We start from the raw sequence: 22,112 nt of genomic DNA on the forward strand, positions 1-22,112 counted from the left end.
ATTTCAAAGATTCCACCTGCCTAAATTTTAACTCAATAGTCCACAGTGGACAAAAGATATCCATTTTCAAGAGATTTTCAAAGATCTACACTTATTTCTTAGATTTGAAATCCACTGCCCTACATATTCTCTACAACTGAAGGGGAGTGGTCAGAATTAATTAAGAGAAATAAATTCTCCCAGAATTAAGAAAAAAATACCTTTAAAAGAAAACCAAGCTTTTAAGACACTAACATTTTATTACATCTTCATCACTAATGTGTTTTAAATGTCTATTACATGTGTGGTCTATGGGAGGAAGGTGGAAGGTAGAGAATATTTTTGCCTTTTGTATTGTTTCTGTTTCAAAAAAGAGTTTCTAAGAATTTACCACAGTATTTCTGAGAGACAACAGATTTTCCTCCCATGAGCATATCATAATGTTCAGTGTTTTCCTTGGTTTGTCACTTGCAAATGTGCAGTAGCGCTAAAAGTGAAAGTTATAAAGGTGGCAGCTTTTACAGCAATGCAAGTGTTAGCATTGTAAGTGTAAGAATTTATACACTCTGCAAGGGAAATTGTTGGTGTACTTGTGTGATCAAAATGCTTAACCCCTAGGTACTACTGATTCTACTTGTATACTGATAGACTTCTATAAAAAGGCATGTGGCCACTAGTAATTTCCTGAACTTCTTGAAGTCTCTTCATACCAAGACACCCTATGCCCTTAAAAAAAATGCCAGGAAATTTACTCTGAAAAGAACTTCCAGGTAAACTTACAGATGCATATGGAGATTTATAATTAAGAAGGTCGAAAATTTCATGATATGGAGGCTCCCATTTCTTTATAAAGATATCAATAAGGATATTAGGGGAACTTGATTGTTTGGCTTGGATTTTCCTTATAGATGCTAGACTGTAAGATCTAATAGAGTGGAACCTTACATCAAACCTTGTAATTCCTTGAGCCATGAAACACTTAGCTACACTGAGAGGTTGCTCCAGTCTGTAGACTGCTGACCTCTCACATATATTACCTAGTTCTTCCATTCTTCTGGATTTTCTATCACTAATATGGCTTTCCTGTTCTCTACCTATGCTCACTGATGTAGGAAAACTTGTGATATGAATAAATTATTATTATTATTATTATTATTATTATTATTATTATTATTATTATTTATTAATTCAGATGTACCCGGCATGGTGATGTATGCCTGTAATACCAGAAGATCGGGAGGATGAGGCAGGAGGATCTCAAGTTCAAAGCCATCCTCAGCAACTTAGCAAGGCTCTGAGCAACTTAGTGCAACCTTGTCTCAAAATAAAACATAAAAAGAGCTGGAGATATGGGGCTGGGGTTGTGGCTTAGTGGTAGCCTGCTTGCCTAGCATGCATGAGGCACTGGGTTCAATTCTCAGCACCACATATAAATAAATGAAACAACTTAAAATATTTTTTTTAAAAAAAGAGCTGGGATGTGATTCAGTGGTTAAAAGCGCCTGGGTCAATCCCTGGTACCTAAATGAATAAAAACAAAACATAGGCAAACTTTATTTAAAGTTGTAAAGTTGATAACTTGTTTACACTTTGCACAAGGCAACGATTATCTTGATTCAGAATGAGGACAACATTTGGAAGAAAGTCTGCACAAATCTATCCATGTTTTTGAAATGGGAGTTTCTTGATTTTGAGGGTTTATAAAGATCTCAGGATACACACCTTGTGAATGTCAAAGGTCTACTCTAATTAGTTCTCATGAGTGGTTTCTTTCTCATATAATCAAAGGACATAATTTTCATCTAAAAAATCCACTGTACTATAGAAATTTATTAGCATTCACTAAGTGCCTTTGAGAAAAGTAACTTAGTGTCCAACTATAATTTAACTTAAAATCATGATAGATTCTTATAATGAACTTATATGACTTTCATATTAAGATATGGTGTCTTAAATTTTTATGAAGAATACATCATTACACATTTGATGATTTATCTTTTCAGATGCTGTGCTTCCAATTTCAGCATCACTAATATAATCATAAACAACACAACCAAAGATTGCTTAGAACTCTGGTAATTTAATATAGCCATCCTAGTTAGTTGTAGTTTGAATATTCATTTCAATGGGTTTTCTAGAAAATATGACCAAAGGAACTTTCCTGATGATGATTTTTAAAATGTTTTATAGATAGCAAAAGTAGTAGATTACTAACACTAAATGAAATGCTTCTGGGTTCTAGGTTCCTTTAAGCTGCTGAGACTGTCTAGCATAGCATTGCTTTCATACTAAAACTACATCTGAAAATAATTTAAAGGAAACTATTCTTGGGGAAAGACAAAAACAAAAAGAACTATTTGATACTGGATTTTAAGAAAGTAGCACAGTTTTATTATTTATAGCAAAATGTTATGCTAGAATATATTCTAGGTTCAAGACAATTAAAACAGGTATGGGAAAAAAACAGTTATAGGTATAAAGTTTCTTCTTTATTTAAGACCAAGAGAACAGAGATAAAATAAAATGGATAAGATTAAATGATGAGAAAAGGAACAGAATAGTAAAGGAGGAAAGAATATAGTAAAGAAGGTGAAGGGAGCAGAGAAAATTGAAGAAATTCAAGTCGAAACACAGATTTCACACTGGTAGAAAGATATAAATAGAGTCCATAGAGGAAACACAAAGAGTCTTAAATGGAAGAGAAATTCAAAATAATTTTACTTTTTGTCTTTAATCATGTACTGAAACTGTTCTTCACTTTGTCATTCAATTTAACTTATATACCTCTAAACATCTTAAGATGAAATTCACAGCCTAAGTCTTAAATCCTATAGAGAGCTCCCATAACAATATTAATGTTCTATTTCTTTATTGCTCTCACTTTAGTAAAGGTAGAGAAGTCAAGGGAATATATACTTAAAGTCCTAATGGATTACAGAGAGAAGCAAGTACTTGGATAGCTAAGAAAAGAAAATTTGACCTCTGACAAAGCCATTTTCTTCTATATTTAATTTATGGGAATTCAGTAATTTGTATGCAATATACATTTTCTTATACAGCAATCTGAGAAGCAAAAGTACATTTATTAATTCTCTATTTGCTATTTAACATTCATATTAAAGTATAATTTTTTTTTTCCCATTCATTACTGACCATGTTAGTACTGCTGATCCTAAGAGTTACTAGCAAATGATAAAGAACTAGGGGAATTAAAACCATCAATGTTGCAATTTAGCTAAACAGTGTTTCTGGATGAAGGTTCTCATCTTCATGGATATTGCTTGACATGGTTGACAAGCTTTGTCTTTGGAAAACTATTCTTTCTTTGACCACCCATAATAAATCAAGTTATAACTTGATTTTTCTAATCTTTTCTTTTTGCTTCTTTTCCCTCTTGCTCTAAAAAATACAGATGTTACTAAGCTCCTCTTTGCAAATTATCTTTGTCAGAAATCTCCTCTACTCTCATGGATTCAGCTATCACTTGTGGATTATTCCACAAATATTTGTCTTTAGTTCTGACTTATCTGTCAAGCTCTCCTTTTAATTTTCTAAAAGCTGAACAATTCTACTTACACATCTTGCCATAACCATAAGCTCAACATGCCAAATGCTCAAGTCAACATCATGTCTACATAAAGAGTTTTTTAAGGATTATCCCTATTCCTGACTCCTCACAACTCCCCTCCAAGGAAATATTGTCTAAATGTACCATTGCTCACTAGATCCTCACAAATAGTGCTGAGGTCCTATCACTTTCTTATTAAAAACCTTTAATAGCCAGGAGAAGTGTATAAGAATTAGAAGCTCAGACACATTTTGTTACGAATACTTAAAGCAGCATTAGCAGGAGATGTATATTTAAAGATTATGAAGTTTTCCTCCATACAAGCATGTTTTGCAGATGGGCTGGATGCCCCAGACCCTCTTCGATGGGGTGTCAGCCTTGAACAGAGAGGCCATGGATGGAAACATCATTATTGAGGGCTTTTCTTCTCTAACATTAATGGAAACCTGACTATTTAATGCTACCTTATAAGAAATACTCTCTAATAGAATTGGGAAATCAGGACCACACAAGGCATTTTCTATTTTCAATTAAACTCTCTCAATTTTAAGATGAAGATACACTGCATTAGACTTACTGCTTATTTTTTATATGCAAAAATATGAACAACAGGGCTGGGGATGTGGCTCAAGCGGTAGCGCGCTCGCCTGGCATGCGCTCGGCCCGGGTTCGATCCTCAGCACCACATACCAACAAAGATGTTGTGTCCGCCGAGAACTAAAAAATAAATATTAAAAATTCTCTCTCTCTCTCTCTCTCCTCTCTCTCTTTAAAAAAAAATATGAACAACAAAGAATGTCTTTAAAATTTTAACTTTTCTAAATCACAATATATTGGTCTACTCCAAACTATATCTCAGGTCTTTTAATAATGTTGCTTTAAGTAGGTGGAACAAAGTGTGGTTTGGCTAATAATGCTTATATACTACAAATTGATGTAAAAAATATTCAATTTTGTCCTTTACCAAAGCACATAGAAAATTCATCATTTCCTAAAATGCATTTAGCAATATCTGGTTATGTATCTGACAAAAGTTAGTATTTTCACCCAGAAGATTTTATTAATTTAAAAATTTTAATTGTTATACCTTATTCTTGATTTCAAATATAGAATGTGAAATCTTAGAATTACTGATTACTTTACTAGAGAATCTCTGTTTTTTTCTGCTGATGTTTATTTTAACATTTTAGAAAGAAGGAATAGAAGAAGGTAGAAATGATGTTAAATTGCATTATATCACAGCATATTTAAATGTAGATTATCAAAATACATACAGGAGTAAAATAATTTTTATATAGTTTGCATTTCTTCACAATGCAATTTATAATATTATTTCAAAGCATTTAAACAAATATTTCTTATTTGTTCAAAAGTATATTTGAACAATCATTTCCATACATATGGAATGTAATTCTTTGATTCCAAAGCATTCATTTTGGCTCTGGCCTGTTAATAAGCAAGTCTGTTGTAACTGAAAACAAATTTTAAAAACCAATAATCATTAATTTATAGGATAATATTCAGCAAGATATATATAATCCCCCAAAACTAAGATGCCTGTCACTTCCTTCAAAACAAAAACAAAATAAATCTTAAACCATTTTAAATCTACTCCATCAGTTAACCCAATGTCTTTGTTTTAAAGATGTTAAATGATTTCCTCAAACTTAGATAACTATTTTATGGCAAAATCTGAATAAGATTCTCAAGTTTATTTTGCTTTTGCTTTTGACTATTCCATTCTTTTACTTAAGACAGAATTATAAAAAAATTATAATTTTTGTTACCTATTGGAAAATAAAAATTTATATTAGATATCATATATTAGATATTGACCTACAATGAAGGAGGTGATTACAGTGCTATATACTAATATTCATCTAAGATAGCAAAGCAATGGCATTTACCTTAAATTTACGTCTCTGCTCTGCACAGCTGTTGAAGAACCACAAGTCTGTCTCATGGCTGTAAATGTAACAAGAACAATAATGCGACCAATTTTCATATCTAAACTAAATGAAGTAGATTTGTCAAAGGCTAGAAAATTGATAATGTATTTTATAAAAAAATTAAATTTACAGATTTTAGAAGTGTGCATGTGTGATATGTGTGTGTGTGTGTGTGTGTGTGTGTGTGTGTGTGTATGTGTGCTGATTTAGTCTTTCTCACCTGGAAATTACTTTATGAAATTTAAAACATCAAATATTATCATTGGCTAACTTTTCTTATTATGGATCACTAGGGGCACATCAAATCTAGGAAATGCTGCATAGAAATAAAAAAGATAGATTAAAAGAAGAGGCCATCTTCTGCTGTTATTACTTGACTAAGTTTTGCGGAAACCTTAAGACTGATGATGAAATATCTGGTAAAGTTCAGGTTAACGTCAACTCCCATTTGCATCATGATCTTTATATATTATTCTTCTTCAGTATCTGATTAATCAATATACCTGATTGGATCTATTCAACTGGTGTTTCACAAAACTAATAGAATATGTAAAAATGTTTCAAACACACATATTCAGATACCTATTCATGGAAGTGAAATCACTACTGCCACTGGTACTCAAGAGTGTCAGGTGGTATGATTTTTTTCTTTTCATTTTGCATTAGACATGCTACTACATATGCCATCTGTAGCATCAGAAGCTGAAAAAAATTGATATTAAAATAAAATAGCATATATATATATATATATATATATATATATATATATACACACACACATATACATATACATACATACACTGGTCTGCTAGAAATAGACTCTATTTCATGTCACACTTCAAATCTGGACACCACTTTTTAACACTTGAAAGAAATTTAGGTGAATGTTAACAAGCAACCAAATATTGTTCTTGTGATTTGAGCCATCAAAACAGTGCTATGAAATCAGTGTCATATCTTAAACTTTATAAAGTAGTTCTTTGGCAGAACTATGTTTAAAATAGGAAATAGAAAGTTTCTCTATTGGTCTTCTAAAGATATTATTTCTGATAAGGTAAGAACCAGCATTATCTATTAACACCAAATTTCTTTTCTTGCAAGTGTAAATTCTGAACTACTTTCAATTACCCTTTGGAAACTTAAAACATAATCTCTAAAAATTTGGTTGAACACTTAGGCATTTTCTGTTTTCAATTAAACTCCCTCAATGAAGATACATGCATTAGACTTACTGCTTATTTTTTATATGCAGTTAAGTAGAAATATATAGTTAAGTAGAAAAACCCCCTACACTGTGAGAGAATCTTATAAAAATTTTTTAAAATGTTAATTTCGTATTATATGACTAGGATTTTTTAAAAATAATATTATTTTTTAACACAAGTAGCAAATAGTGCAACTCATGCTAAATAGTATTTGCAGATGCAAGGATATGTATTAACCTAATATCCCCATTTGATAACAGATGTGTAAGCTAGTATAAAATGTTGTTAGATTTTTATTAGATTTTTAATACAATCTCAGACTGCCTACAGTTGCTGAGCTTATCAAATACTATGAAATACAAAAAATGTAAGTTATCATATTAATTGTAGTATATATTTTGGTGAGCAAATAAGTCTTCATTATTTCTAAATTCTCATTCATAAAGTCAATTTCTCATCCCCATAGGTTTTAGCAAGAGATCTCATTAAAATCACAAATAATACAAAAATGCTACAGTTTTACAGAATATACAATGGAGATATATTTAGATTAATATGCATCAGGAAACACTAAACTATAAGTGATACCAGGAAAATACAGTATGATGAACAACTGCAATTATTAATAGACAATTTACAGTACTTTTATTATTTTACAGTAAAGTAAAAATTTGAGGACTTTTGCTTAAAAATTTATACAACAATTGTTACATGGACGATTTCTTATTTTAGAGTCTCTAATATTTCCACACTATATTTGTATGTTTTAAGAAAAATTATGTACATTTATATTATCAAAGTATCAAATCTTGATTCTAGTATTACAACAACCACAACAACAACAAGTCAAAAACCTAAAGCCCAGCCATTCTTTCCAGAGATACTCTGGCAACCAGCAATAAAGAAATTTCTACTGGACTTAACTTTGGAGAGGAAGGAACAACTGAGAATTCCTCTACTTTGTCAAGAAATATGACAAATATAACAATAAATACTGTTTTTCATACATTCAAAACAGGAACTTCTTTCCTATTTTTGGCTTATGTTGCCAGCATCTAAATTTTATTTTTACATCAACAAGAAAGCAAAATGCCCACTGTGAAACTACTGTGAGGATCAACGCTTCATTTGGTATCTAGTGTGACTTCTACTATGCACAATTTTCTGTTAGGTACATGCATGGAGAGACTCATGGGATCAGGTAAGTATAGAAATACTATACTCAGTGCTATAGCTTTAGGAGTGATATGAAGTGAGTAAAGTGTGTCACAGAGTTACTGATTAGTTAAGAGAATGTGGAATTTTTTTTTAAACAGGAAAAAATTTAAGAAGAATTTAGACTCAGACTGATTCAATAAAACTTTCATTTACAATTATGGCAGACATTATGCTTTAGACTCTGTTAAACATCCTCTACCCCCAAGTCTCTCCTCTGCCCACTCACTCCCACAAATGACTTTGTTCCCAAGAAAATATGTTCTCTCAGATTTGTTTAGGGACCATAATGTAATCCAGTTTTGGGGTAATAAGTAATTCTGGATTGTGTGGATCAGTAGCCTATAATTCTTTGTCATACAAACTGAGCTTCAGAAGGATATCATGGAAGACTTAGTTGCTAACATCTGTGAGTACATCTGAAAATGAAAACAGACAGCTAGGCCATTAAAAAAAAATAAAAAAGATTGTTTTGTTAAAATAGAGCAATAGGAGAAAAATACTAAACCCTAAACGTGCCTTATTAGAATGTATGTAACACATGATTCAGGAAAAAGCATTGCTTCTCTTTCAACAAAGCTGCTGAACACTTTGAAAGGCATTTCATCCAACTCCAGAATCCACCTTCCAACCTTCCAAATGTTTTTTTTTTTTTTTTTTTTTTTTTTTTTTTTTTTTATGTACACCTTAAAAATGTTTTTTTCCCCAAGAAAATGTTTTTTTCCCATACATTTTGGTTAAGAATACTATGTAAAACAATGGTTATATTATGTAGCAAAAGTTACTTTAAAAGACATACACATACTACCAGTTTCACAGGACAAATATAAGTGAGTAAGGACAACAAACTCCAGAATGTGTTTTTATAACTGTAGCAACAGCAATAACTCCCTGGTGAACTCAAACAGTTTTTTTGGCAATGGTGGAGGTTTTCTGCATTTGTCACTTGGATACAACTGCAGAAGGGTTATCTAAGACTGCTTTGTTTCCTTCCACATCACTTTAATGTGACTTTACTTTTTTTAGAAAGAATTTTCACATTTTTACCTTACATGTGAATAAACCCCATTAAAATCTCCCAAGGGAGTTTTTTACAAATTCTCTATGCTTATGTATTCCAAATATAGATCCTACATAATTTTTGTTATTTTTTTTTAATTTTCCAAGTTAACTTCTTGGAAACTTTTGAATCTTATGCTAATAGAAAAAAATTGTTTTTCTCTTCTAAGAAAAATGAATAAATTATCTTTTGGAATTAAAATGACCTACCAAAGCAAATGTAATAATCGTCTGTATATATACAATTGTGTCTACACATCTGTTATTATTATGAGCATCTTTTAAAATAAGACCCTAAGGACAGGAGTGCTTTACTAACCTGCAGTGGTCTCTGTTTATCACTGCTTTTAGGAGATTTCAATCCACTTGTTTGCTGTTGTAAGAGAAGTTGTCTTGCTGCTTGCAGAGCCTAGAAGTAAGAAGGGGATGATATCTAAATATTTTTTATTTAAAGTTAAATTGATTATCAGTTACTTTGTATGAAAACCCTCACTTCCCTTTATAGTCATTATTCTTTTTTTCTCCAAATATGCAAAAAATTCACAAAACACATGTATGCAACTTTATTCAAAATCATAAAGTTGCATGTAATCCTGTAGGAAATTAATTTGTTTAAAGTGCATAAAGGAAAAATGATCAACTGGATCAATAACCCCATTTCTACAAGGAACTTGTCTTTGAGTGTTGAACTAAAATGCCCACTCCCTTTTAAATTATCATTCAATTTGCATTTTCATATTACAAATTTGAAGCAAAAGCAGTAGACTTCAAGTGTTACCGGAAGCTGTAATTAAATTTGACAAATCAACATCAGATTATCTTGAAAGTGAATTAATAAGGATTTTCACTAAAGATTAAAAACACTTTTTTGTACTTACAATTCAAGGGGAAACCTCTCCTCTGACAAAATAAAGTGCAGTTTTAATGCCAAATAAAATTGAGTGGTTTTCATTTGCATTCTTAGCAAAATCAGAGAACAAAGAAATTACCACTCAACCAATCAGGTTTGTTTCTATGTGTGACAAAATACCAATCAAAATAGAAGATGTTTTCATTTATTTTTATGTTTTCTTACCCACTCAGGAAAATAAGACTTAACATAAGAAACTAATGTAAGCATTTCATTTACATGAGGAGGGGCAGTTTGGTGAATGTAATATATGAACTTATCTAACAAAAACTAGGGTCACAAAACAAGATTCATCTTAAATTATTTTAAAGGTAGCAATATATACTACCATTAAAAAACAACAACAATAACAACTTTTTTAGAGCCTGTATTTAAAAATTCATTTTCATTCTTAACAACCGAGTTCAATGAACACTAGGGATAACAATTTTCAACACATAAAACTAAAATAAATCATTACCTTACTTTGTTATTTACTATTTTAGAATTCAAGATACATTTTTCATAATGAGAAAAACGTCATTAAATTAATATTCTTCCATAATAATTGAGATTCTTAGCTGATAAAAAGTATAATTTTGATTGGAATCAATGATCTGGTTTTTAAGAGAGTTTCCAGTATCCATGACAACAGTTGCTTTGACAAGATGTGCATATGGCATTACACTGCCAGCTGGTGTGAACAATGTTTGAACTACTGCATTGAGATGCTGAGCAAACAGAAAAAGTTGCCACGTCTTAACCCTCAGGGAAGGCAGTCATCCCCTGATCAATTATGAAAAGACAGAGAGAGGGCTGCTACAGTCTGGCTCCAAGCAAGTTTTCTGAGAAGGCAGGCAGACATAGAAACCTAAGTAAACAAACCGAATGCAGGAGCACCATCTCCTAACAACATTGATTTGTCTTCCCATAGCAGAATCTGGCACCGTTTGTCAAGAGCACTTTTTACATTTGGAGACACACTCACTCATGACGATTTTCCTTTTGTTTCTTAAACTTTGCAAGTAATCACAAGTCAAACTAGATATTTCCAAGGATGGCACATGCCAGTGAACTCAGGAAATTCATTATGAGAGTTTGGTTTGAAGGAAAAACAAGTAAATATCAATTCCATAATTACTTTATTACAAGACTCACTGAAAAATCTCACTCGGTAGTCTAAATAATAAAGATTTCTCCTTTTAATTCAGCTTGAAAAATTAAATATGAGTTGAAATTAACTAAATTAATTAAATTTTTATGGAAATTACTATAGTGTGACCTAGGGTGTGTCTACATAAAACTTTCAAGATTAAAAAAAAAATTCAGTCAATTATTTTTCCTGTTGATGACAAAATCCACACAAAATTTGGCTTCTTTTTTCATATACTTACTTTCTTCTTTAGAGATGATAGTTCATCAATATACAGCTTTAGTTTGTATTAAGTTCTGTAGTCATTTATTATCTCAAAGGATTCTTTTTTTTAAAGGATTCTAATGAACAATTTGGAATCTTACAACCATGAATTACTAGGACTAAGAGCAATTATCAGAAATCATCTAATCTGATCCCCACCTTTTAACAAATGGGAAAAGTGAGGCTTAAAGTAATCAGTTGCTTTACTCAAGGTCACAAAACAATTTCTGAGTTCTTTGTTCAAGGTCTCCTGGCTTTCTGGCCCCAGTGCATTCCAGTGGGCCACATTGTCATTATTCTGTCAAAAGAATCCCTAGATAGCAATGGGTACAATTCTAGTAAGGGAGACTATTTGACAGTGTAATGAATTATTCTTTATTCCTAAAATGAACATGTCCAATTTTTGAACTTAAAAGGAAAACAACACAATCTTTCTATATCCTGTATATATAAATGCATAAAAAACTGTCATAGAATATATGTTCTTTTTATGGCTAAATGTCCCCATCATGCTTAATTTCAAAATCATTATGTATTCCACCAATACCTGATAGAGCTCTGTACTCTTGTATAATCTTTATCATCTGATCAATTATTACTAAGAGAAGTGCAGTATTCTAGAGTTGGATAAAACCTTAAAAATTGTATAACCTCACTTTTTCACTTTGTAGATACGTAAATGAAGGACCAATACTATGCTAACTTAATTAAATCACAAAGCAGTAATAGAGCTTTGTGTCTTTTTGTCTTCCAAGCCTAGGACTCCATCCATTATATTCCTTAATTCATCTCAATTCAAACAAGAAACCCAATGGAATATATGAATGCTCAGTGGATAAGAAAAAAAAAAACACTAGAAAATTAGATATAGGAAAGCTATTGCTCATGAAAATATCACCAGCCAGAAGCATATACCTGTATTGTTGATAAAGGAGTAAAAATAATGATGGGACAACACATGATAGCTTGGTACAAAATGCTGCCACTTTCAAAGTACTTTGGTTTTCACATGCATTTACAGTTATCTTTAAAATAGTTGAGGGTCATCTTCCAATACAAACACTTATGAAAAATAACTACTTGCCTATTTCAACATTCTTTTGTTAGTAGCAGAGATTGCTATAGTAAACATTAAGAAGTAGGAGAACAAAAAACAATTCCAAGAAATCAGGAATGATTTAAAACTCATAAGCAGGAATCTCTGGCAGACTGCATTCTGACTGCATGCATCATATGACATTTTTATTTCCAGTATTCTTTGGGGCTGACTTTCAATAAACAATTGCTCATAGATGTTTAGCTCATTTTGCAATTTATTATTGTAGCTACTCAAATGATGAAAGATTAGGAGATAAAACATTTTCATCAATATAAGGTACTAGGTGTCAACTTACATAAAATATTAATGTGAAAATCACTTACCACTTCTATTGATAAACAGAAAAGATAAATTCCAGGGCCACTCATAAAGTTCTACAAGTCAATTAGGTATTATATGGTAATCCTCCCTCCTCAAATTAATTTAGAACAAAAGGCAAGAACTGTTTACAAAATTTCCTTTAATAATGACTGAATCTGATTCAAATAAACAAGAAAGAGGTTTCTAAGGCAGCCAAACCATATCTAGTTTCCAAAAACACATTTGTTTTGAATTAAGAGTGCACTTCACTTAATGACATGATCTAATTTTAGTCAACCTAAAGAAAATTAACATAGGGTATTTTCAAAAATTGGATCAGATTAAATACTTTGAAAAAGGGATAAAAACATTTATAAATAGATTTAAGGTACACATTTTGTTGGCCAAGGAGGTGTGAGAATGCACATATTTTCCAGAACTGAGTGCATTTTGCTCTAAAATATTTATTGAAAACGTCATTCCTAACAGTTACTGTGTAATTCCAACTAAGCTAAACTTTTGAAAGAAAAGCAAAGTTTAAGCACATCACTCTTCTCCAGTAGTATTAACTTTAAGTTTGTGATGAACTAAACAAAAAGCAATTCCATGCAGTAGGTCATCATGAGAATGAATTTAGGGTGAAAAAACTTTGTAACCTGTCAGAAATATACTTTACCTCCAGAGAAACACTGAATTAAAATTATTTGAGACTAGTTTAGAAATAACCAGTAAAACCGAAAGTGTTGAGTATGCTTAGGTTTATAAATAACTTTTTTTTTCTGAGTAAATAGATGTGTATTTTGGGAAGAAACAGACATCACTCATATCTCTCCCCATAAAAATAGGAATGCTTAACCTATCAGCCTGTTGCATTTGAGACATTAAAATGAAAAATGACATCTACGCCCATTAATATCTTCAATGTATAAACAGCACAGCGTGACACATTCTTGAGAGCTGAAGGCTACAAAATCTCTCTGAAACATAAATAACAAAGCACTCAGAAGCATATTTGATGTTGATATTCATCTCTGAGAAAAACACTGCTGCCTAGGCTTCTTATGAAAATAGATGCAGCCCAAATGGATCTCCTGTAATTGGTTTCAGATAGCGAGGTCAGAAGAAATATGATACAAGAAACGATTATGTGGAACAGGCGAAACAAGAATGTTTACACAGGCACTCCCTAGTTATACTGACAAGGGTGTATACTTTGCAGATAACCAGAAAAAAAAATTGCCAGCAGGACATCCAGAATTTTGCTCCTCATACTCATATATGTTAACCTTTAACATGTTATATCTTTAATGCTACTTTGAACACTGAATATAAAATAAGTTTCCAAACAGAATTTCATTTTCTAATTATTTTCCCAACTGTAGTTGATAAAAACGTATATTCAGATCCTTCCACAAAGGATATGAATTCCTATTCTGTTCGGCCTTTCTTCCTATTATGTTCCTGCTAAGGAGAATATACTGATAAATGTAATCTGAAGTCTCATAATGCTATTTAATAGAAGAAAATTAATCATCTAATTGTCATAACCTATTTTCAAACAGCAATCTATCAGAGTGAAATTATGCATCTGTAGCTATTGACCCTTCATTTTATCATGCCTGATACATAATTAGACTAAGTTTGTTGAAAAAAAAAGATAATTATTAGAAAATATATTTTTAAATAATTGTTTTTTACAGTATATTTTATATAAAGTTAGAGAATAAATGTGTGGATATATTGTATTTGTATTGTACATCACTATGGAGGCCAAATTTAAAAGGTAAAATCATTTATTGTAGATTATAATAAGAGTAATTACTTACTAAGCTTCCTATTTACTAATCTAACGTTGGGCATTTTGGGCTTAGTATTCATGCTGTAGATCCAAAGAAGAGACAACTGAGGTGTTGAATCTGTGATAGATCTTCAAGTCCGCCTCAGAAGCAATGAAGTTCTAAAGATTCATGTCTAAATTCAATACTCTGAATACCCAGTGCAGCTGGAAACCACTGGAAGACCTCCAAAACCCTACTTTGGAATAAGCCTGTTAACAACAACTGATGCTGAGACAGGTTTTGTTTTCTCCAATCTCTAATCATGCACTTGGTTTAATGGCCTGAACATATTCTCTTCAGAGCCAGCATTTCCCAGTTTGCCACAAATGAAATGAGTTATCCACGTATTTACGTATCCATCTTCTCCACTCTTCTGATGTTACTGATAATGATGCGTTAATAGATTATCTAGGAGAACAATATTACCTATAATCTGACTCATTAAAATTATCCTTCATATTTTATGGAATTCTGCCCAACTATAAAATCCCCAAGTATGAAATGTAAAGATGAATTGGAACCAATTTTATTAAAATGATTTTACAAGACTCTTTTTTCATGGCACATGTTCCAAAAACTACAAGGATTTTTTAAAAATATTATTTCTAGTTGTGAATGAACATGATGCCTTTATTTATTTATTTATTTTTTATGTGGTGCTGAGGGTCCAACTCAGCGCCTCACATGTGCTAGACAAGCACTCTACTATTGAGCTACTGCTACAGCTCTACAATGATTTTTGTGCATCCTCTTCAATATTTATCTTTTTGCTATGAAATATTTTATTATTTTCCCCCAAATACTCTGAATTTATATTTTGATTCTCACATACTAGCGATTTTTTTTCATTATGAGACCAATATCATCTTTTGTTTGGATATGGATTGAAGACTCATTATTGCTATCTTGCTATAATTTTTACTGGCATTTAGATAATAACTGAAAATACATGCTACTAAATTATAGCCCAATATCTGAATATAAACTATTATTTGAATCCTTTGTTTTGGATTTCCTTCTCAATTTGAAAGATTGCAGAAGAGATAGTGTTGGTAAAATGTTTGGAAGGATAAAATACATAAAGATTACTTGTCATTAAACATTTTTGTAAGTATGCTCATAAATCAAGGGAAGAACTAAACACTGCATACTTGAGGAGACAAGGTGTGATATGAGATTGTTTCTACCTCTGGGGAGTTTACATTTAATAAGGAACATTTGGTTGAATGTCAAAAGATCATAAACAATGCTAGCTGAAAACAGGAATCACAAGAGGTACCATCAAAATAAAACCAGCAGGACTTAGAATGGATAGGAAGAAACAAAGATGACTCCAAAATGTAAAGTTAAAGTTAAGGGAGAGAAAAGCATACTGCTGCTCCAAGAGGTGAAATCTGATCACAAAACAGCCTTGGAGAGAAGATGCTGTGTACCTCCTGCCATCATAACCAGAAGATTCCTGAACTGGAGTAAATAACCCAGAGCTCTACGTTGACAGTGGTCACGTTGATAACAGACACATAGATGTAGGAGATGAATGGGTAGTTAAGGCAAAAAGTTTTTTAGATTGATGATAAAGAGAAGCAAGAGAGAGGAAGACTCAAGGTCTAAAACTTGGGGAATACTTTTTTTTTGGGGGGGGGAATGACGAGATAGTGAAAATGAAAACAGTGAAGTGTTAGGACAGCTTAGTATTAAAAGTCAAGCACACAGACCAAGGAAACAGAGGATACAATAGAGGATATTGAAGTAAACTCACTTCTACAACCAGCTGATTTTTGACCAAGTTTCTGTGAACAGGAGATGGAGACAGGACAGTGTTTTCAATAAACGGTGTGGGGTAATTGGGTATCCAAGTGCAGAAGAATGAGACTAGACCCCCAACTCTCATCAGTTGCAGGAAATAAGACTCTAAATGGATTAAAGACTTAAATGTAACTGAAACTGTGAAACTACTAGAAGAAAACAGAGGGGAAATGCTTGAGGACATTGGAATGGGCAAGGAGTTTCTGGATATGACCCAAAACCACACGAAACAAAACAAAAAGAGAAAAAATAGGATTACATCAAACTAAAAGGCTTCTGAACAGCAAAGGAAACAATCAACACACAAAAAAGAGACAGCCTCTAGAATGAGAGTTGGCAAATTGTATGTATATGACAAGGAGTTATTATCCAGATTATGTAAGAAATTCAAAGAACTCAATAGCAATAAACAAAGAACAAACAACAACAACAACAACAAACCAAATCACTAAATAGCTTTATTTTTAAAATGACCAGTAGATCTCAACAGACATTTTTTAAAAGTAAATATCCAATTGGTTGATACAGGAAGAAAAAAAAAAAGAGCTCAATATCCCTAAGTATTCAGGAAATACAAATCAAAATCATTAAATTAAAAATGGAACTACCATATGATCCAGCAATCTTACTATTGTATAGATAGCAAAATAAATAAATAAATAAATAAATCAGTAGGTTGAAGAAACACCTGCATTGCCATATTTTTTGCAACACTATTCACAAGAGCTAACATATGGGAGCAACCTAAATGTCCATCAACTCATGAATGAATTAATAAAATGTGGCACGTATATACAGTGAAATAGTAATAGTTAGCCATAAAAATGATGAAATTCTGTCATTTGTGACACCATGATGGACCTGGAGATCATTATACTATGTGAAATAAACTTAAGTACTGTATGATCTCACTCATATATGGAATTTAAATAAGTTGATCTCATGAAGAACTTGAGAAGAATGGTGGTTACAAGGTCTGGGGAGTGTAGTGAGTAAGGAGGCATGGAGCAAGATCGATCAATGGTTACAAAGGTACAGTTAGTAAGAAGTTCTGGTGTGCTATTGAACAGTAGGGTAACTACAGATAAAAGTGATGTACTTTACATTTCAAAAAGCTAGAAGAAAGGATTTTGAAAGTTTCCAAGGTAAATAAATGATATGTGTCTGAGTAGATTCGTTTAACCTGATTCAAACATTATACAATGTACACACACAATGAACCATCACATGGTACCAAATAAATATGTGTGATGTTTATTTTTATATATTAGGTAAAAAGATAAATTTAATTAAAATGACTTCCTAGCCTGGAAGAGTTAAAATAGAGAATTACATACAATATACTAATTCCACCCCTAGCTATATAACAAAAAGAACTGGAAACATATGTTCCTATAAACAGTTGTATATAAATGTTCATAGCAAAATTATTCAGAATGGCCAAGAGGGGTAAACAACCAAATGTCATTCAACTCATGAACAGACAAAGTACAATGTATCCAAAAAATGGAAAGATGTTCAGCAATTAAAATGAATGTGGTACTGATACAATATCGATGAACCTTTATTCCAAGAGAAAGAAGTCAATAAGAAACTATCACATATTAGGTGATTCCATTTGTGTGGAATGTCCAGAATAAGCAAATCCAGAGACAAAAGCAGATGAATGGTGGCCAGGGCCTGGAGGGACAGGAGAATGTACAGTGACCACCAATAAGTAAAGAGTTTCTCTTTAAGGTAGTGAACATGTTCTGGAATCAGGATGTGGTCATAGTTGTAAAACCTTGTTGCTACAAGGACTGAAAGGGGAAAAAAAATCATGAAAGGAAAGAAGGATGGATGCTATTTTTAAACACCAAAACCTCAAAGAGGCTTAAGGAGTGATGGAAGTTCCTCTCAATCTGATACTTTCTATGTCACCCATCAAAAGTAAATTCCCACAGATTATTGTAGTGGAAGTTAGATTAGAAGAGTTACAAGGGAATCCATGGGGTTGGGGGCAGGAATCATGGCCATAAATGCAAATAATTATTTTGATATAAGTTGTTTTGTTTGCCATTTGTCATTTGATGAGATTAATAATTAGGGAGGAATGAATGCCTTAATACATAGGAGAATTGAGAAAGTTCCCAGAAAGGATGGGACAGTACTATGTTAAGGGGCAGGTGATAAATTTGTCAGGAGAAGGAACACATCATCTTCTAAGAGAGGCTGGAAACATGGGAGTACAGGCAACTCTGAAGGGCAGACAAGGGAAAGGGAAAGAGGCCACACCAGGTGGTCTCAATGAATTCAGAAAATAAGGACTTGTAGTTGTGAACTGAGGATGAGAGGGATCCAGAGTTTAGAAGACAGAAAAGGAGGGGAGCTTTTAAATTCATCATTCTAAGAAATACAGCTGATAGAGTAAAAAGTGGCATTTACGATATTGTTAGAGTAAGGAACAGGCCTCTGCACACCCAGGCAGCACAACGTAGATGTGTGGCTTCGGGAACTGCACAAGGAGCTGCCTGCTCTCCCAAGGCAGGACCCCTGCATCATTACTCCTTTATCAGTTTTTGTAATTTTTAGCCTGGCCAAGGTGCCTGGAACCTCTGATTATATCAAGGATTGAGAATGAGTCATATACTCTGTGGACTGGTTTTGTGCATTTTGAGGACTGATGATCTCTAGTTTTTAAACAATAGCAAAAAAAAAAAAAAAAAATCTGTCCATGATGCTGGTACTTTTGGCATAGCCGACTCTTTTAAAGCTTCCTTTGCACCTGAGAGAGAAAGTATGATGTGACAATGTCAACTAGGTCTCAGAAGACATCTTTTACTGCTTCTTAGTTGACAAATGGAGACTACTTAATCACACTGAAGCTTCATTTTCTCACCTATTAAATGCAGTCAATAATACTTAATTCTGCCTATGGGTGATTTGTGAAATCAGAGAGCATGGTGTATTTGAAAGTATTTTAAAAGCTAAAATGTAAAGTGGTATTATTCCCAGTGAAGACTTTTGAAGTGATAGGATTCCTCTAGCGGATGTCAGTTCTTCCAAGTACATGACACTGGTCATTTGAGACTGACTCTTGGTTCTTAGGTTGATAGTGATTTTGCTAAATAGGTATGTGCATTTTAACTAAGGGGCCTGGCATACTGTAATTTCTAAAGTGTATTTCAATTTTTAGTTATCTGCAATCTGTTCAAGTAAGAAAATGCCCACTGATGAGAAAAAATATCTCATTAGCTTCATGTTCTGTGATTTTTTGGAAAGTTGAGTTTGAATTTGCTCTGAGAATTTGAGGATTTAAGGGGAAGAGTATAGATAGGAATGTACTCATAGACACACCCCTTCTTTCCTCAGCCTAGCACAACATCTACAAGAATATATATGCATTACATATGTATAATATGGGAAGTGAAAAGGGTAAATATGGGGTTCAAGAAAGACAAAAATAAAGAAGAGGAGAATGCATGTTTATTAACTGCTCATGATATGCCAATCATAAGTCTAAATCCTTGCACATACTCTCTCACTTCATCCTCAAGACACCCCACTTTTGCACAGGTGTGTGCACTGAGGCACAAAGCAAGTAGACCATGCACCCAACTGTTCATGTGGGATCTGAAGTGGAACAGGAATCTGAACAGATACCTGGCTGATTTAAAGCCATGTTTTTTCCACAAGGGTTGGTCAGAAAGACCATATCAAGGAAGAGACTTTAACACAGAGACTCAAGCGAAAAGTGGTTGGAGTATAGAGAACAAAATACATTCTGAGTCCTTAATAACATTACGAGTTATATCAACAAGAACCACATAAAAAAATTGTGGGATGCTATCCAAATTATAATTCTTTTTAATTGTTTTATGAAGAAAATAAGACACATAAGCTTCTAAGGGAATTTTACTCCCCTTAAATGATAAACTCTCTGAAGTTAGTTAGCACTTGATTGAGGAAGTTTGCTACAGAGAAGTAGCCAATATTAAGGAAAAAAATTAATAAATATCAATTACAATCAACCAAACAACAACAACAACAAACTCCTCTTCTGATAAGTAGTAAGTAAAATGTACTATTTTCTGATGGAGTTGGAAATCAGGTTGCCAGTAAAATAAAGGATGCCCAACTAAATTTGAATTTGATTTTTATTTGCTAAATCCTGCAACCTTAGTTAGAATTGAGTATTTCAGAATATGTTGTTGCCATCACACCAGGATTTTTATTCCAACTCTTTCATTTAAAGGTAAAAAGTACTGGTCATCTCATCAGTGGAATTGGTTTGGGGCCTCAATAGTAATAAAGTCAATTTACCTACATTCACAGATTAGCTAGAGGAATGACCTGGGGGCTTGGTTACTTTTCAGTATGAAGCGATGCTCATGGGGCTATACATGGAGAGCAAAAAGGCAAGGTGGACTATCCCAAAGAGGAATTGTACACACTTTTCAAAGAGCCAGACCAAGAAAACCAGAGGGAACTTTTCTTTTAGAGATCACATTCTGGTTTCTTGCAATTGGAGACATAGATATGAAACTTTGTGAAACTTTGGTTCTCTATTCACTTTCCCCTCAGCAAAGAGGAGGATCGTGGTCAGGACCCTTGAGGCAAAGATTGTGACCCTGCTTGACATCAGGGGAAGGAAATGCTCTTGCAGATCTAAGGAAAAGGGCCTTGAGGCAGAAAGCTTCTGCATAGGTAATTCAGAAGTTAACAGGACAGAGGTGGCAGAGCAAAACTGTTTGAGAAGTGCAGGTACAGGTATGGGAGGTTCAGAACCTCCAAGAGAAAGCCCCAAAGCTAAAATTGGACTATTCTTAGAAGCAAAGTGACTCAGTTGCCAAAGAGGCCTCAGAAATCCCAAGTTATAATCCCAGAAACATTCCAAGTTTCTGTGTGACCTCATTCCTATCATGGATGACCTGTGAATAAATTTCTTCTTCCCAAAGTTTACAACTTACTAATTGGTCTCATAGGATAACTGAAATGGTGAAACATAAAATTCATTGACGAATTGCTGAGGGAAGTATTGCAATTATTCAAAAATATTTATAGAGTGAATGAAAGAAGAAATACATTTAAATTAAAATCATAGAATTTTATATTTTTAGGCTTCATTATTTTCAATGTAAACTATAAGTACATATTTGTGTATGAAGGACTGATCCTATGTAACATTTTGAGGATAATCCCCCAAATTAGGTTTTAGAGATCTTGGGCAAACTAACTTTAGGAAGAAACCCAGGGTATTTCCATTTTTTTGTTCCAGCTACTACTGAATTTAGGTTACATTGCCTTTGGCATATAATGTGATTAGCTGAAATCATTAAATTACACTGTCATATTTTTTTCAATGAAATAATAGTGATAATCATCATCACCTGAATACATCAATAACTACATCATTGTATGTTTTATGGAGTCATCTGGACACTTCTCCTAAGCATTTTCTCTAGTGCCCTGAGCTTTTTAAAAGTTAACTCTATCTAAGAGGATGGAATATATTTCTGACTTTAATTTGATTTGCTGTGATACATCTCTTATAGAAAGTACGCATATGAATAAAAACTACAAGCATTCATCTAAAAAACAGTGCCCAGTAACAATTTGAGAATGAGAAACTTTTAGGACAGAAACTTTTAGGACAGCTTCTTGCTTGCATGAAATGATGTGATAGGACTCGGTTTGAGTCCCTAAGGTTTAATGTTTCTTCACTGCTGTGTCTTCATTCTCAAGCTTAATTCTAATATGACAAGGAGACATGAGAAAGCTGGGAGAAAACATGAGTGCCTGCCTCACA

General features: G+C 32.8%; 1 protein-coding gene across 1 annotated transcript in view; it reads right to left on the reverse strand.

Moving 5' to 3' along the window:
- Window positions 1-22,112, reverse strand: part of FOXP2 (forkhead box P2) — a 561,440-nt gene that overhangs the window by 141,553 nt on the left and 397,775 nt on the right. The window contains exon 6 of the mRNA XM_081286102.1: window positions 9,295-9,384. Within this exon, the coding sequence (XP_081142228.1) occupies window positions 9,295-9,384 (90 nt within the window). The remainder of the gene's footprint in view (window positions 1-9,294; window positions 9,385-22,112) is intronic.

The sequence above is a fragment of the Spermophilus citellus genome (assembly GCF_964194105.1).
Source record: "Spermophilus citellus genome assembly, chromosome: 3".
NCBI classification, from domain to species: domain Eukaryota; kingdom Metazoa; phylum Chordata; class Mammalia; order Rodentia; family Sciuridae; genus Spermophilus; species Spermophilus citellus.